The sequence below is a fragment of the Pararge aegeria genome, chromosome 18 (assembly GCF_905163445.1).
Source record: "Pararge aegeria chromosome 18, ilParAegt1.1, whole genome shotgun sequence".
Lineage (NCBI taxonomy): Eukaryota > Metazoa > Arthropoda > Insecta > Lepidoptera > Nymphalidae > Pararge > Pararge aegeria.
In genome coordinates, this window is record NC_053197.1 from 15202 (window position 1) to 33014 (window position 17813).

General features: G+C 46.9%; 1 protein-coding gene across 1 annotated transcript; it reads right to left on the reverse strand.

Moving 5' to 3' along the window:
* Window positions 1-255: 255 nt before the first annotated feature.
* On the reverse strand, window positions 256-16788 carry LOC120631719 (potassium voltage-gated channel protein eag-like). The gene is made up of 16 exons (XM_039901401.1): window positions 16582-16788; window positions 16341-16484; window positions 13770-13892; window positions 10277-10394; window positions 9721-9833; window positions 8594-8725; window positions 8417-8526; window positions 6062-6457; window positions 5577-6000; window positions 4761-4960; window positions 4453-4705; window positions 4181-4392; window positions 3104-3523; window positions 2709-3029; window positions 1847-2104; window positions 256-363 (listed from the first exon to the last, which is right to left on the reverse strand). Exons 3-16 carry the CDS (start codon window positions 13846-13848, stop codon window positions 256-258), a joined length of 3144 nt encoding a protein of 1047 aa, XP_039757335.1. The 5' UTR covers window positions 13849-13892; window positions 16341-16484; window positions 16582-16788.
* Between the last annotated feature and the right edge of the window lie 1025 nt (window positions 16789-17813).

Here is a 17813-nt window from a genome sequence, read left to right on the forward strand (position 1 = left end):
TATTATATAATAAAAAGCAGAATAAAGCTTCTCAAAAACAGTGCTTCGCCCGCGCGAGCGCACCCAACCGCTGCGAGCTCTCCCCGCCCGCGCTCACACCTCCACCCACAGCGCTCGGGCACAGTCCCCGGCGCAGGCGGCCGCCGCGCACGCACGCCGCTCCGCGCCGGAGCCGCGGGTCGCGCGACCGCCACGCGCGCCGGCGGCGGCGGGGCGGGCGGCGCGCTACTGGGCCGCGCCGCCCGCCGCCGCGCGCTACACGAAGTCACGCCGGCGCGCTGCCGCGCCGCTCGCAGGGCTGCCGGGCGACTCGCCGGGCGTGGTGGGCGTCGGCACTTGGGGCGCCGCGCCTTTGCTTCGCGCCTGAAACGCGACGACACGACCAGGTGACGCCGGTTACGAGCTCGATGAAGAGAGAAGAGAGATTCAGATCGTGGTCCCTTCTTGTTGGTACACGAATGCCGCGACAATTGTCTTCATTTAACGCGCTTGTTAGGAAATAGGTAAACACGATGATTATATTAAGTATATCAACAAATCATAGTTTGTATACTCATTGATAATGTATTAAAAATAGAATAATGGACTTTAGTAGACTGTCAAATAAAAGTATAGGATCTATGGCGGGAGACGCGAGTTTGACAAGTTAGATTGGCGGCAAAGAAAAGTGAGGACGGATTTAAATTAATGAATTGAGAATAGAAGATTAAGTAAAGTATTGTGGATAGAACGTTACAAATTGGGAATAGATGATTTATAATGGAAACGACATACTTAACGAAATATTGTTGTGGCAAAACAAGAGTCGTATATACTGGTGATGGAGTTGAGATAAGTTGTTAAAAGTTGTTGGTACTATGGTTGTACCTGATGTAGCATCAGATAAGTATATCTCTTATATCCTTTGGGTTATTCAGGTATCATATATGGAGCCCTAGCATTATTTCATACAGATAGCTTATGTAGCATAGGTTGCTCTATACAAACAATTTGTTTCAAAAGTCCTGATGTTATAAGTGATCCTAGTAGTTATGTTTGACCTGTCTTATATGTCTTGTATCAAAGGGCCTAGCGTTATAACATATGATAATGTTGTAATTGTGTTTATAGTCTTGTTAGTCTTGTTTTAATTGATTGAATAAAAGAGCAACGGTAGAGTTTCTTGCCAGTGGTCTTCTCTGCCGAAGACAGCATTCCGAACTGGTTGTAGAGTCATTTGAAGGTAACAAGTAATATGAATTATAGAGAAGCTTAATATACAGTATTAGAGTCAGTCCAGTTGTTTTATTTCACTCCTTGGAAAGTCAGGTTTATAGAGTACAGACCCACAACACTACTCTAAAGCAGGTTGGTGGGCTTAAAAGATTTCTTTTATAAAATTAATACTTTAATAGGAAGGAAGAATAATAGTCATGAGAATAAATGATTACTGATAAGAAACTAGGTATTTAGCTTCAATAATACTGTTAATTAATGAAAGATCTAAGTGCCATCCTGAACATTGTGGGTATTGCAGTGAATATCTGAATACCTGGGCTTTCCATTCTTGATATTTTTTTAGCACGCTCTTGGACAGCAATGCTCAATGTTATTTATTCCATTTCGGGTGGACATAAATTGCTGAGGTACTCTGAGAATATTGACTGACCTTTATTTCAATATTCGCAAAGTACCACTAGTACCTACTTACACAATATTAATATCATGTCCTGTACTCGTACAATGGTTAAATGTCAACTTTCATTCATTTGTGTAATCTATAACTACTATACTAAACTATATAATAGTTCCATCTAGTTCGTGTAAGTGGCCATACCGTACTAACAACAAGACGTCAAAAAAATACCTTGGTTCGTCGTTTCCTCGCGAGGACGGTGGAGTCCGTTCTGTCTAGTCTATCGGGACGGTCACTGCGCTCCACTCGGTCGGTTCGCTCCACGCGTTCGAGCCGATCGGGACGGTCCGCTCGTTCGGAGCGATCAGGTCGCTCGGTTCGATCCGATCGGTCGGTTCTGTCGGATCGGTCTGCCGCGTCCGTCGCTTCGGAGGGATCTGCGCCGAGCCGGTTAGCGAGAAAGGTGAGAAGCTCTTCGACGCGTCCCAGCTGTTAAATAAAAATGTTATATATCGATGCTGTATCATACTTGTATCGATCTAATCTTCTAAAAAAATAAGAACGCATTTTTTTTTAAAAGTATATTTTTTTACCTTAGAAACCAATATTTATGAAAGCATGTTCATGCTGTTATCTATAAGTGAAGCTATACCTACGTATACAAAATTAATAGCGATGTTCTCCACCTCGGAGATTTTAATCTCGGTTTCATACACTGGGCTGAAGCTAAATCGAACTTAGTATAACTTTTACCCAGCAAACTTATATCAACTCACGTCATCTTCTTACCGATTTTATCAACCTACATAATCGTAAGCAATAACAGCATTGACAGCAGACAATAAAATTTTAAATTTATTTTTATGGGGTCATTACAACCTAGAGTAGGTATGCTCTGCTGCTTTCGCTGACAAAATTCGACCCGTATCATCCTCCATTGCTTTCTGTTGTAAATTTTCGTAAAGATCAATTCCTTAGTCTAAATAAATACGAAAAGCTTAAGTTTGTATGAGTTGTAAGAAAATAATAGCATATAAGCAATGAAATAGGGATTCCATAGAAGTGTAGAAACCACGAGATAAAAAAGGATGACCTTTTGCTGGAGTCGCTGAACCTCGTTGCGAACGTCCCGCCGCAGCTCCGCCAGTGCGGCGTCGTGCGCGGATACGGATGCGGGTGCGGGTGCGGGGGCGGGTAAGGGTGCGGGTGCGGGTACGGGTGCGGGTGCGGGTGTTTGCGGCAGCGCGGTCGCCGCGGCGGTGGGGGCGGACGGGGGCGCGGGGCAGGGCGCATTGGCCGCGGGCTGCGAGGAGGCCGATGGATGCGATTTCCGATCATCTACTTCCTCGTCAATGGGCTCCCGACGTGAAGCCGCTCCCAGAACACTGCCGGCGCGACCGCGGCCGAAAGCAGTCTGCGGATGAGACAGCGCTATCAGTATGCCGCTTCCCCTAGAGTCGACGGCGGAGAGGCGACCGCAGGCGCGACCTTGAGCACGTCGGCGGCGGGCCGGTCGCGCGCGCTGAGCGAGCGCGTGAAGGAGGCGCGCGGCGCGTCGGCCGCGTCCAGCGAGCCGCCCGCCAGCAGCCGGCCCCACTTGCCGCGCGCGGCGCCGCTGGCGGCCGACGTGCCGCTCGCCTTGCCCTCGTCGGCGCCGCTCGCCGAGCCTGCGGAGAGCGCGCGGGTGCCGTCGGCGGGGTCGGGCGCGCCGAGCGAGGCCTGCAGCGACGCGGCCAGCGACGCCTGCAGCGCGGCGCGCGCGGGCGGCGGCGCGGGCGCGGCGGCCACGCTGCGCTCGCGGCGGAAGCGCGAGAAGATCTTGCGCACGAGGTGGTCCTGCGCCTGCTCCAGCTGCGGCTCGCGCTTGCGCCGCTCCATCAGCTCGCGCTCGCGCCGCACGTCGGCCACCTGGCGACACACACGCGTGAGCCCGCGCGGGGAGCGCTCGGAGTGATAGGAGTGAAGTCGCACTGGTTTATCTTATCTTCGAATCTTGTTATGGGGTAAAGCAGCTGATATCGAAACTATATTTATATTGCAGAAAAGAGCTGTACGGTCAATATATAAACTTAAATCACGCGAATCCCTCCGTGAGAAGTTTAAAGAAATAGGCATACTTACTGTACCTTCACAATATATTTATAACAATATAGTATTTGTAAGAAAACATATTAGTCTTTATAAACAAAAAGTGGACATAAACAGTCGACTTACAAGAAATGGTCATAAATTAGTGTCATCTGCATATCGTCTGCGTAAGGTACAGGGATCATTTGTGGGATTGAGTATACGCTTTTATAATATGATTCCTAAGGTGATTTTGGACCTGCCAATGCACAAGTTTAAAAAATTTGTTAAAACACATTTATTACAGCGAGGTTACTATACAATTGATGAATTTTTTAATGACAAGGTTGCTTGGAAGCATCCGGCTCCGCTTTCAGCTCTCACAAGATAGAAAAATGAATGTTAAAATTCAAAATGTAAATTGTTGACGTTGGAAATTAGGCCTACTTGAAATAAATGAATTTTGAATTTTGACTAGACGCGGCACTCCGAACGAACCTTGCGGAAGATGAGGCGGTGTCGCAGGTTGTAGGTGAGCGTGAGGTTCCTCGCGAAGCTGTTGGCGAAGGCCTGGTAGAAGTCCAGCACCTCCAGCAAGCGGTCCCGCTTGATGGTGTGCAGATCGCAGTAGGTGAGCGCCCGCACGTTGGCCGCCGATTGCCCCACGGCGCTGTCCTTCCAGAAGGAGTCACCGAACACGTCGCCCTTGCCTGCGCAGACTGTGGGTGAGCGCGGGCGGCGCGGCCGGCGCGGGCCGGGCGCACACTCACCCAGGATGGCCACCACCTCGTCGTCCTGGATGACCTCGAGGCTGCCCGTCACGATGAAGCACAGCGAGTCGATGGACTCGCCCGTGTGGTACAGCAGGTCGCCGGGCGCCGAGTGCGACATGTGGAAGTGCATGGCCAGCGCACGCAGGCAGCCGTCAGACGCTAGGCGGAAGGCGGGGTGCTCGTTGAACACCTTGCGGTTGAGGTGCACGCAGATATCAGCCTTCATGTCCTTGGGGCAGTAGTTCAGCACCTGCAACAGCGGGCCGTGAGCGGCGGCGGGTGGCGGCGCGCGCGCGGGTACGCACCTTGTCGGTGTCCAGTCCCTTGGTCATGGCCCAGGTGGACACCACGTAGTCCATGACGCGCTCGCTCAGCGCCTTGGGCACCTCGTGCAGCTTCATGAACTCACGCACGTTGTTCAGCATGTCGTGGTACTTGGCCGTGGCGGACGTCATCTGCTGGATGATGGTGGTCACGTGCCCGAATATCGTCGCATACAGTAACGCTGCCAACATTGCAATGCTCGCTCGTTAGAGATGGGGTCCCATGTACTACGAGTTCGTCGGAGCCCGAGGCATTCGTCTCACAATGCCAGCGTAGCCCCGACGATTATTGATCAATTTATAAGAAAAAGACAAAAACCGTAATATTCCGACTTACCAACGGCAGTTAACAAAATAATAATTAATCGAAACACTCGTTTGCGAGAATGTTTCGTGTTTGTCACAACGAGTGCATCACGTTACACGGAACGGTCACCGCTCACCGTGACGCTTCGTGGGCCTGCACGGGGGATGGGCAAGGGCGGACGCTCGGGGCGGGCAGCAAATCATAAACTGTCTCGACGCAACCAATCACAGAAACAAAGCCTCGGGAAAGCTACTCGAGCTACCAATAATACCCAAAACAAGAACTGTAAATAATCAAAAGGATCTATAAGCGTCGTACTCGCAGTTTTGCAAAATCAATAAAAGCATTTATTTTCGCATGCGCTGTGCTGCGATGCGAGTGCACACAGGTAAGCGACAACGCGGAGGGGGGAGGGGGGAGGCGCGGCGCCCGCCGCATGGCTGCGCGGGCGTCGCGCCGTGCTCCGGCTAATAAGAGAAGAGTTCCGGCACCTGCCACGATCATCATGCAGATGGTGAAGATCTTCTCGTTATCGGTCTCGGCGGCCACGTTGCCGAAGCCCACGGAGGTCATGCAGGTCATGGTGAAGTACAGCGCCGTGACGTACATGGTCTTGCGCGACGGGCCGTTGACCAGCTCGGGCCCGTCCGACTCGTTGGACCACACGTAGGAGTACGGGCTCTGCGTAACGTTGGCCAGCTTCCACAGCCACGAGTACTGCAGGCCCGAGTCGGCGTCGGAGCGGCCGATGCTGTACCACACGCACGCCAGCCAGTGCGCCACCAGCATGTAGAAGCACAGCAGCAGGATGAGCATGGCGGCGCCGTACTCCAGGTAGCGGTCCAGCTTGCGCACCACGCGGCCGAGGCGCAGCAGGCGCACCACCTTCAGCGCCGAGAACAGGCTGCCGATGCCCTGCAACAAGCGCTCGCTGCACCGCCCGCCGGCCGCGGCCGCCCCGCCCGCCCGCACTCACGTCCTCGTCGTGGTCGAAGGCGTTGAACACGTCGTAGGGCAGGCACGACAGCAGGTCGATCAGGAACCACGACTTGAAATAGTTCTTGCGGATCACTTTGGGGTCGCTGACTACCTCGCCGCCCGGCCCCACGAACGTCGTGTGGAAGTTGAGCACGATGTCGATGAAGAACACCACGTCGACGATCGAGTCGATGACGAGCAGCGACACATCCTCGCTGGTCTTGTTCTTAAAGGCCACGTTGTAGGGCACCATGATGGCGGTGTAGAAGGTGAGGCACAGGATGATCCAGTCCCAGATGGCCTTGAAGGCGCAGTAGTGCAGCAGGATGTGCGGCGGCGTCTTGGGCGCCTCCTGCCGGTACTGCGGCAGCACGTCGCCCGACAGCGACATCACCTGCGCAGAGCAGCGTCACGGGGCCTCCGGCCATAACGGACTAGGTTATGCCCGGAGGCCCCGACATGTCTGCGTCAGAAATTAAACTTTTCACAAGGTACTAAATCAGGTAACTGTTCGCAACAGTTGAATGTTGGTAAGTAATTGACATCTTTTTTGAATCCCCAATAGATTAATACGATGTGACAGGGGATCGGCTTTGGACACAGAATGCCTTTAACACAGAAGGCTATTATAAGTAAAGGGGTACAATGCAAGTACGAGTTCAGGATACTGTTTGGCTTGTCGCGCTTTTGTTCAGCGTCCGGCATGTTTGTTAAGGTATGATCGTAGGGCTTTTATTTTAATGTCATAATGAAAATTAGACGTCTTCTCTACTAGCAAGACGGCGCTCAAGCTCTTGCGGTTTTGGTAGCCAGCTAAAGTTGATTGACTGATACCAAGGCACTTCACAAGTGCTGGTTCGGCATTAACGACTTTGAAATACATCAGAATTATACATTGAATGTTTTAATCGTATTATTAATTCGAGAGGTGAGCTAGCCATATAGCCGACATCCGCGAAGTTATGTTTTAACACCAATGTCATAAAATAATTTTTGAAAAATGCGTGTTTTACTATAATTTTATACACAAAAAATGACTTTTTGTATTATTATATTGTAGTGTTATTTGACTTTCCATTTACAATTTTCTTTTTTTAACCGTTCAGTTTGTTATCAAAATTAAGCTTAAGATACGTATCTTAACAATTATTCCTTGTAAAGTAAACATCTCCTGAGGATGCTCCGGTTTCGGAGCGAAAGTGCGTAGAGGGTATATTGCCGAAGATCTGTTTGGTGTGGAGTATATAGGATTGAAGAAATTATAAATTACACCACACGGATTCTCCTGCTTTTCGCGGAGTATAGCAAATTAAGCTTAATTTTGATAATTGCAAAGTAACGCCTGCTTCTATCCAACATTCAGTTTGTGGTCATAGAGCTGGTCGAAGTTAATCATCTGAACCACACCGAGAGATACATAATGGACACACATAAAATATTTTTCTATACTGAATATTTTATTAATATTTACCAAATCTAGACTGGCTTCTTACTTTAATTTCTATGTTTGTGTTAACGACTCATCCCAATCTTGTGTCAAATGAAGAAAAAGCAATTCTTGCATATTATGGTATAACTACATAAGTAAATGTCATAAAATCAATGGTAAAAAAAAGAAAAAAAATGGATTTTTGTTGTAAAGATAAAAAGATTATAATCTGTGTTTCCACTCTTAAAATCACTTTATCAAGGTGACTGGAGGAATGGTCTCCAACGATCCTTCTAACGAGTAACAAAGTTGTAGCGCGTATGCTGAGATGGGCAACCTCAATAATATCGGTCCTACGACCGATCCATATACCGGTCAAAACCGGACAACATTTCAAACGTTCAAAGTTCTCCTAAATCCCCGAGTTCGGGCTTCATACCCAAACAAGATTAATTAGAAAACAAAATACAAAAAACGGGTCCTACGAATTCTGGGTAATCAAAAAGGTTTAGCTTATCAGCAATGCAATTCCATCGAGGAGTATTTCTCAGGAGGATCCTGTCTGCGAGTGCTGTTGTGAGATCGTCCTCCGGGTCGCCCAGCCACGCTGCCCACACACGACAGCGTGAGCGGAGGCGGTTTGTGACGCTCTGTGCAGTGCCGAAAATGTTGGATACACAGATTCTTATGTTTATCTCTGTACAAAAAAAAATAAAATATCCTCATTTTTATCTAATTTGCTCATGAATTGATAACATTAACTTAGGTGAATTTTCCACAATGTTCAAAAATTGCAATATTTTTTTCAATGTTTACAAAATGGTGGAAAGTCGTTAACCTAATCATAGGAATGAAAGTGTTCCGTCTAGTCTGGAAGGGAATGAATTGAACCGGTTATTGGTGACGCCCCGCGGCGGTACTGACGTGCGCCAGCTGGCTCGTGCGCGCCGGCTCCTTCAGCGCCGGCAGCGCGGACACCAGCACGGAGCGCGAGCGCGTCACGCTGCGCGCCAGCTTCGCGAACTTGGACAGGCCTGCAACAGACACGCGTGACAGCGGCGGCGGGCCGGCGGGCGCGGGCCGGCCGGCGCGGGTACTCGCCTCCCTTGGGGTCGTCCGCGTCGATGGGCTGCTTGAGCGCCGTGATGTCGCGGAACGTGAGCAGGAACAGCACCACCAGCTCGCGCTCGTTGCGGATGGGCGCCACGTGCACCAGCAGCCACAGCGGCGTGCCTGCGACGCGGTGTGTTGCAGTGTGTAACGGTCATTTATATAATTTTAAAAGTATTCAATGTCAATTTAAAAGCTACCGATTGCCTGGTCGAAACCCGATGCTTGACCGTAGTTTGTTGATCAGAAGAAGCACGTAGCTCGACACGCATAGGAGCCGTAGCGAGCGAATTAAACCGTGTTCCGGGAAGCCCCTTAGGGGACAGACCGTAGCTGCGGAAAATGCTGTTACTTCTATTGCAAAATATATCTACCGCCGCTTAATATATTAGCTAGGTAATTGTGCCCTTAATATATTCATTTTCAATTTCTTTAACTTTTCTGAATTTGGAATTGAACGAACGCCTTATCGTAATATAAACAATGACATCAATTCTTAAAGGAAAATCAAAGAATGGTTATTACAAAAATGTTTCTAAAATATCCAAGAATTTCTAACTTTATAGACCTCAAAATCACGACATGCGTTATCTAATCGGTTGTATATTTTAAAAGTAGATAATAGGAAATAAAAAGTATATTCTAATATTATGTTATATAAAATTAAATAATCGCCTTATTCCAAATTATTTTCATGACATACCACAGTAATTCTTAACATAATTTATTGACGAAACAATTAGCTGAGCAATTATTTAATATTGAAATAGATTAATTATCTTGACGATCTTTAATAGTAACTAATTATTCTGACTGAAACTAATAAGAATCCTGAAATCGTATATTTGTAATGCTTAATAATTATAAGGGTCAAACTGTTTCTCATTGCTACGCCCCGACAGGGCCTCGTGACTATGTAAAGGCATGGATGCAAGTAAATAAATCTACAAATTTAAATTAACTAAATATTTGACGCAGTCGACATCCAGGTTGTCATCGCGTCACGTCTAAATAAATAGCCATTCTTATTGCAGAAACGCGCCTGCAGCAGTGCTCTGCGGCCAGCGTCGTACACTTCAGTGGAGGACGTGTGGAGGGATGTTCCCGCCGGCACTCACGGTTCTTCTTGTAGAGCAGGATCTCGAACTGGTCGGGCGCGTGGTGGTCCAGCGCGTGGTCCACGCGGTCCACCGCCTCCTTCTCCGTCAGCTCGCCGTACATCCACGTGCACCTGCGCAGACGCACCTGCGCATCTCAATGTGACCGACAAAGAAATAAATACATTGTAAATCAAAACGCAGCGCATTGCTTCGGAGACTAACCGCGAGTAGTGCGCGGTCTGCACGAGATTATATGATATGATGTTTTGTAGTAAATCCAAGTTATGGGAAGTTTTTGCGAATTCAACTTTGCTGAATTAATAAGCAGTTAGTGTTTTAAGTTTCGTTTGTAACTCTTGTCTATTTTGTCTGTGGCATAAAGACATTCCAAAAAATACAATATTAGTTCTTGGGCTCTGTCGTTTTATTTTGATACTCGAAAGCATCGATGCTCGCAAAGCGATATGGGTACTGGCAACCCAATGGGTGGTCAGGATCTAGAAATATTTAAAATATGCAAGAATATGTAAGTTCCGACAAAAATAACCGGTTTTCCGCAGTTAGTGTGACGCACCGGCAGGACTTCTGCATGACCTCGGCGCGGTTGTAGCCGCTCATCTTGCAGAAGGTCTCGTTGCAGTACACGATGGGGTAGTCCACGATCTGCGCGTTGGCCAGCAGGAAGCTGCTGTCTGCTGAGGAAGAGCGCGCCCTCAGTGCCCGCACGCCGCCGCGAGAGCCGTGCTCGCCGTGCATGCGGGCGGCGGCCGTAGCACTAACTGTTCCCACAAGTGGCCAACTCACCGTCTCCATACAAAACGCATATTTTGTATGGCGATAACAGGTGGTCACCGCTTAGCAACTGTAGGAAGAGTTAGTGAGTCGGACAGCAAGACGGCAGGAGGATGCAGCTGTGTTTCCTATTAGACAGCGCTACAGTCGCTATGTGACTAATATAAAGCATCAATTCATTTCGGCATCGGCGGCATGAGAACCGTAGCGTAGTTCGTTAAGCGCTCAGGCCGCTGAAATTTTTAATATGAATTTTAAAATTAATAAATTTGATATTTCCGTTATGAAATAAGTGGGGGAACTACGTCACTAATAGCTGTGAGCGTTCAAGTAGTTATATTTCTCATGAAACAGGAATTTGTATGATGTGCTATGTATGGCCTAACTGGAAGATCGTCTTAAGACAAGATATAAATAAAATGGGAGTGTCTATCTGCGATTTGAACCCCCACTGAACATCAGCGTGTTACACACAAGTGTTAACACTCTACACAGTTAACAAACATCAGACGCATGAAGTATTCAGTTTTTAATTAACTGTATCACCTCTTTTTGTCAAGTATCAAACAATATCTTAAAACTGAAGGAATCCAAATAATTATTGATTGAATCATCTTCTCTCAAAGTCACATCTTAAATATTAATTATTGTGTATTTAACATCATAAATAAAAAGCAAACTAATCATTCAATCAAAACTTCCTTAATAACAGATCGAATTGCTATTCGATACTAATATTTCAAGATGGCGGGAATCAGCCATAACAACAAACATTTGACAAATTTTATTTATCGAAAGATATCGAATGATATTTATTTGATTGGGCATGATTGCCATCGCGCCACTCATAAAATTTGCAGCCTCAATACCAGAGATTATTCATTGGCTGGTTGCAGAGTCTATCGGGAAGAGACTGAACTTTGTATCAAACCACTTCGATATTTATACGAAAATACCCACTGCCATCACGTGACACGTGACATAAACACCCAACGTAAGTCAAATGTTGTAAGGTTATTTCTTTAAACTATTCATTAAATTAACTACAAATTATTATCGAATTCCTAAAATGTTTAAAAGATTTTTTACCGTCTGTCCAGTCAGTTTTTTTTTTTTTTTTTATATTTATAGACGAGCGCTTCACTGCAATCACACCTGATTGTAATAGATGATGCAGCCTAAGGTGGAGCGCGCTTGCCTAGAAGATGCCTATTCACTGTTGAATTGAAGGTACTCATATTGTAGGATCTGGGGAAAATGGAAAGCTGGAAGAGCATTCCAGATCCTAGAGGTGCGGATAAGAAACGAGGGTGCGAAGCTCTTTGTACGCGACCGCGGTATATCGACCACGTAGGGATGCAGATCCTTACGGAGCCTCGCAGTTCGATGGTAAAAAGGCGAGGGGGGAACTAGATCAAATAGTTCTTGACCACACTCTCCGAAATATATCCTATAGAATACCGAAAGGCAGGCAACCTTGCGACGATGTTCCAAACTCTTAAGTTTTGAGCATAGCTGAGCCGATTTGAAAGCAGTTGAACAATACGGGAGAAACTGAGAGTAGGAATTGGTGGTTGGAAAGTTGTATGAAATGACTGTTTATAAAATTAGAAACATGAACAATGGAATCACAATTATTGATATTATTCAAATTACGGGGCAAACATTTGGGTTGCGCAAAAACTTTCTACTTTATTGAGACACTATGAAGAATTTTATTCAGGATTCTTTAATATCTGCAAAAAATTGCATAAATATACAATAGATCCTAAAGAGTGCATTTCTGCCTGTTTTCGGCCATCTTACTTTAAAAACTGTTAAACTAAAGTTTGCGATTTGTGAGGCACGTCTTCATTTCACAAGAAATCAGGAATTCTACGCAATCGCTGGCATCAGATAGTGGTTTTATAAAAAAGTATTATACTTATTGAATACCCTATTGGTACTTATTGAATACCATATACGACATCAGAAGGTAAGTAAAATCGGTTCACGGTATGACCTTCAGCGGAACCCAAACACACGAAACCTAAATCTACTTTGAGTAAACGAATAATTTCTAATCTGTTACATTACAAGAAGACTTTCAATGGACACGGCTTTGCGCGTAAGGCGAGTGTTATAATATTACGTGCACGTGGCCTTCGGCGGCTCGCCAGACTCGCGCGCCGCGGACCAGCCTCGGCCAATGCTGTCCTGGCGCTTGGCCAGCCTGCCAGCACGGGTCGCTCGGCGCGCCATTCGCCATGGCGGCCAAGTTACTGAATTGTTCAAAAATTGTAAAAAATCTTTCCTTAACTTTTCAAACACAATTTCCAACAAAAAATTTTAATCTTTTATTCCGAAATAAGCAAATTCATGTCAGCCTTTAATGATAATTATTTTAAGTATTTAGGTTTCATCTATTGTGGATACGCCGCGCAGCCTGCTACGAACCGATGTTTGTATACATTTCCCACAGAAGTAAATTGCTGCCGTCCACTGCAGCGCTACGCCGCGCCTCGCTACGTGGCAGTAGCACAAACAGGGCCACTTTGTAACGCCGCGCCGTGTCGGGTTCAGGGGCATACTTTTCGCTACGCATCGGCTACGACGTAGCGGGCGAACGAATACAACAGAGTAAACTATCGATATCGTGCCGTAGCAAAGGGCTCGTGCGTTATCGGCTAACACAAAATAACAATTCTCATCTTTTACTTTTGATAAATTATGGGCATTACGTTAAGTGAAGTCGTCAATACTTGAGTTACGTGAGCAGTGGGCTAGTAGATACGTAAGAACAGGCCGAGGAGCCCCGGGTTCGCATCTTGGTCTGCTCCCGTGGTATTTCTAAAAAAACTTTATGAATGCTAATTTGTATTTTAATATATCATTTAGGTCAGCAGGCCTGGCAGGCATGTCTCTCTCACATTCCTAATGTCACGCAAAAACAAAACACGCGTGACGTAGCGTTCACTGAACTCTATTGCCAGAACTCTAAGAACGCTTAATTGTTTTTAAAAATGACGGGTGTTAAAGCACCTGAACTCGGAACTCGGTAGGAGATATCGATTGGAGGGGCCGATGTGAGTAGAAGCTGTGCAGTGGGGTGGGTGCGGATGAGTGCTAACTACAAATAATAGCCATTTTAATGTTCCACTTTTGACAGCTGTAAGTCGTTTCTGATAAGAATGTATAAGCTTCTAAAGGCGTAAATAAACGATCTTCTTCAAAGCGGATGCGCGTCAAAAGTGTCGTGTTAAGATGGCTGCACTCCGACGTGACGGGACACCGACGCTGTGAGGAGGAGCGGCGGATGATGTTCTCCAGGAAGGTGTTCTGCGGGGCCACCAGCCCCCGCCGGCCGCCCGGCATGCCGCGCGCTAGCCGCCCGCGCCGCACCGCCCGCCCGGCGCCGCCTGCAACACGGGAGCCGCTGCGTCGAGAACGACTGCCGATGAACTGCTGCCGGCACGCACAGCGCAGGCCACAGCGCCCATCGCTCAGTTACATCTCGCAGACTATCCTCGTTATTTTCAAGAGTCTCGTTAAACACGTAACTTTGCAGAGAGCGTTCGTTGAGATATCTACCCTAATAATGCTCATCTTCAGATATTTATCAATAGATATAAATAACATTTATAATTAACACGTAGCGGCAGGGTCGCACAAAATAAAAAAAAATGGGATTTAACACAAAGGGACAGGTATGCCATCCATACTTAGTTGCTATTGTAGTTACCTGTCTGTGTACGGGCTCAACAGCAAAACCGATCTTTACAATATTTTGTATTAAGATAGCTTGTAACCTAACGACAAACATAGGATACATTAGGCTTGAGTAATTTATATGACTAAGTGTATTACCGGTAGGTTCTTGAATCAGATACTTATGGATGTGGACCGTTATGTCGGTAGTGTAACTTGAAGCAGTATTGTATCTAGAGACATTCTTAAACTTTAGAGTTGGTTATCTCTACTTATCTGCAGCGACCAGAGCAGTTGGAAATGTGTCGCTGCAACATCAGCTGCCGGCCAACTCTCTTACTCCTCGGCGAGTGGAAGCGTGCGATGTGCGTGTGCTCGAGCGGCACCGAGGGGAATGGCCACACGCTTCCTATTTGCCATCCCGGCCCGTTTGCGTCGATTCATTGCTTTGATCGCATCAACTTCTGGTAGGGGAGGTCGAAATCAATAGTTTTGTAGCGTTTTTTGTTACACAGGTTTCACCGCTGCATAAGCGACCCAAATATAGAGAATGTTTGTTTATCCAAATTGTTCAAATGAAACCAGATAGTTCTGACGGACAGTTTAACACCAATCGGTTGAGGTGATGATGATGAGATAGTTTTATGATTGACACCCAGCTCTCCTGCTATGACGTGCGACTGAATTTCCGATCTTAAATCACTTAATTTTTAAAAGTGCCCCAAGCAATAAAGTATCTAAATGCTACAGTAGGACGTAACGATTCAAATCCCTCTTTTTACCTCACTTTGTATTAGGTTTCAATTACTTTTATGCTTTTATGCAGTAATAACAAATGTTTTTACAATGAAAACATTTTTGATGGCCGAGTGGCGCAGTGGGCAGCGATTCTGCTTTCTGAGTCCAAGGCCGTGGGTTCGATTCCCACAATTGGAAAATATTTGTGTGATGAACATGAATGTTTTTCAGTGTTTGGGTGTGTATCTGTATATTATAAATATTTATGTATATTATTCATAAAAATATTCAACAGTCGTCTTAGTACCCATAACGTGTGCATTGTCCTAGTATTTTTATTTATTTATTTGATTCAGCGTCAACCTGCCCTAATGCTCCCTACAGTACCATCTTAACTTTATGTATTCTGCGATACCGGAGCGCATCATCATCACCACTGCTAACAATTGGCGCCCACTGTTGATCATAGCTTTTTTGTAGGGCGTTCCAAACTCCTGGCCCACTTGTTTCCAGCGGCTTCCAGCGACCCGTTCGACGTCCACCTCGTTGGAAGTCGATCGACGCGTTTACCGGTGTGGCGTTCCTATTGCAGCATCTTGGGAGTCCGACATACATCGGTTCCCCGAGCCAAGCGCCCAGTCCATTGCCACATCAGCTTCGCTAATTGTTTAGCTATTTCGGTAACACAAGTTCTTCTACGCAACTCTTCATTTCTGATTTGATCACGTAGATATACTTCCAGCATAGCTCTCGCCAACGTCAACTGAGTGATTGAGCCTTCTTATATTCTATCATAGATAATATATATAAAGATAAGACATATATATATATATATATATCTTATATAAGCAACCATGTTTCGGAACTGTAAGTACTTAATCAATGGCAACACGCACTGTTTGGAGATGCTGGCTGGATTTGGCGGTTCACCTCCCAGGTATATACATGTAGTCGTGTTCAATTTTGAATTAAAAACTTTGGGAAAGCCTGTTGAAAGGAGAGGTTATTGTTAAGATTTCTGTCGCACTCGAATTAATACAAGAATTCGAGGTTTTGAGTCGTCATTTAAGATCTATTCTTCATTTTGTATCGTCACTTCAATTAAATTTGTCAATTACCAAGATTTTCAAGAGGAAAACATAACTTAACTTAATAACTTGTTTAACTATCGAGACGGTTAACATACTTATCGCAAACTTCAGATTGCATGCCAGCGCTTAATCGTCACGCTGACCGTGGCCCCGTGGCTTGAGCAGCGGGCTACGCGTGCAGAGGCAATATCGTGTACAGCCGCATGTACATTTCTGTTTAGCAACACACGTAGTTGCTAGTTAGGCTTCTTCGTATCGATGAGTTAAAAGTTACAACGTTCCGAGATGCATGGACGCATGTCTGCAGTGTGCTCGCGGAGTCCGGCTCACCTGTGGGCTTTGAGGGCTCACTCGCATGAGAGGCCGCGCGTCGGCTCGCGCGGGCATGTGGGCCGGCGCCGCGGGTGTCGAAGCCGACGGGTCAGGCCATGGAGCTCGCAGCACTCGGGCCGGGCCTCTCGTGCGATCACTGGGCTGTATCATTACACGGGTGAGTGGGGCCGTTCGCGACGAACTTCAACCGCAGCGAACGGGAAGTCCGACTGATGGAAGTTTGTTTCTATTCGGATACCTATACTGGAGAGCGTGAATCCGTGCGAGCGCGGAGCTCACGGCGCCGGATCGATACGCAGCACGGGCTGCACTCTGCGGCCGCCGCAGCACTAGCAGCAGCGCGCACTTACGTAAGCGGCTCCGCGCGGCGCTGCGGGCAGCTCGGGCGCGGGGCCGCGGCTAATTGGAGCGCCGGTAATCAGATTGGCGCGTGCGGGCGCGTGCGGGCGCGTGCGGGCGCGTGTGGCGGGTCGCGGGCGCTCGGCGGCAGGCGACATGGGCGGCGAGGCGCGCCGCGTGACTGCCGCCCGCCGCGCGGCGCCGCCCGCGCGCATGCGCCGCGCGCCGCACGCCGCATCCATTATTCAGTTCGTACGAATCTCAGCGCGAAATGAATAGGCAATGCGTGTGTTGCGCGAACTGGGATGTCCGGAATAACAATTCCAGCCGGACGATTCTCAACGCAGTATAGCAGGCGAAGAAGCTCGCTTGCGAAACATGGCCCAAAGAAGAGCCATACTTAGATATTCGTATGCCCGTTCTCTTGCTTATAAAGTCCCTTAGCCTTTAAGGAAAACCAGCAAAGTGCAAGACAGACTTAGTTCTGAGAGTTCTTTACTATAAAATATATAACCTATCATTCTAATCGCCCCCTTGACGTGCTGTCGCTAGTCGCTAGTCGCTACTCATGCCAGGTTTGGTAAGTAGGATCCCAGCTGACCGATTTCGGACAGCGCGGCCGTACATAATCACATTATTACCACTTTACAAGATATACATGCAAAAACACAGCAGACATCAGAAAACCACTCACTTAAGGCTTAACGATACTGAATAGGTACATGCAGTGTTGTCTATGTGTAGGAACTACATCAGGGTGAGGCCGCTAGGACTTAATAAAAAAAAGTTACGCATTTTAACACACATGCAGAAGGTTCTACACGAAAATTACTAGAACTAACAATAAGATTTAAAGTCTTACTTGGAATATTACCGTCATAATAATATAAGTCAGTGATAGCAGCTAGGATAGACGGATATCAAATTCTCGTTCGAACCCCTAGTCGGTTACTTATCCATTTTGCCAACCGACTTGGGTCAACGTTGGTTACCCAGAGCTAACGACTAACACCTAGTACTTATTTTGTGCTGCTTCACATAAAGTATGCAAAGTCAAAAACAAAGTCAAATATTTCTTTATTCAAGTATCATCATTGCTTTCTAACGGGCATGATTGTCGTCAAACGCTGA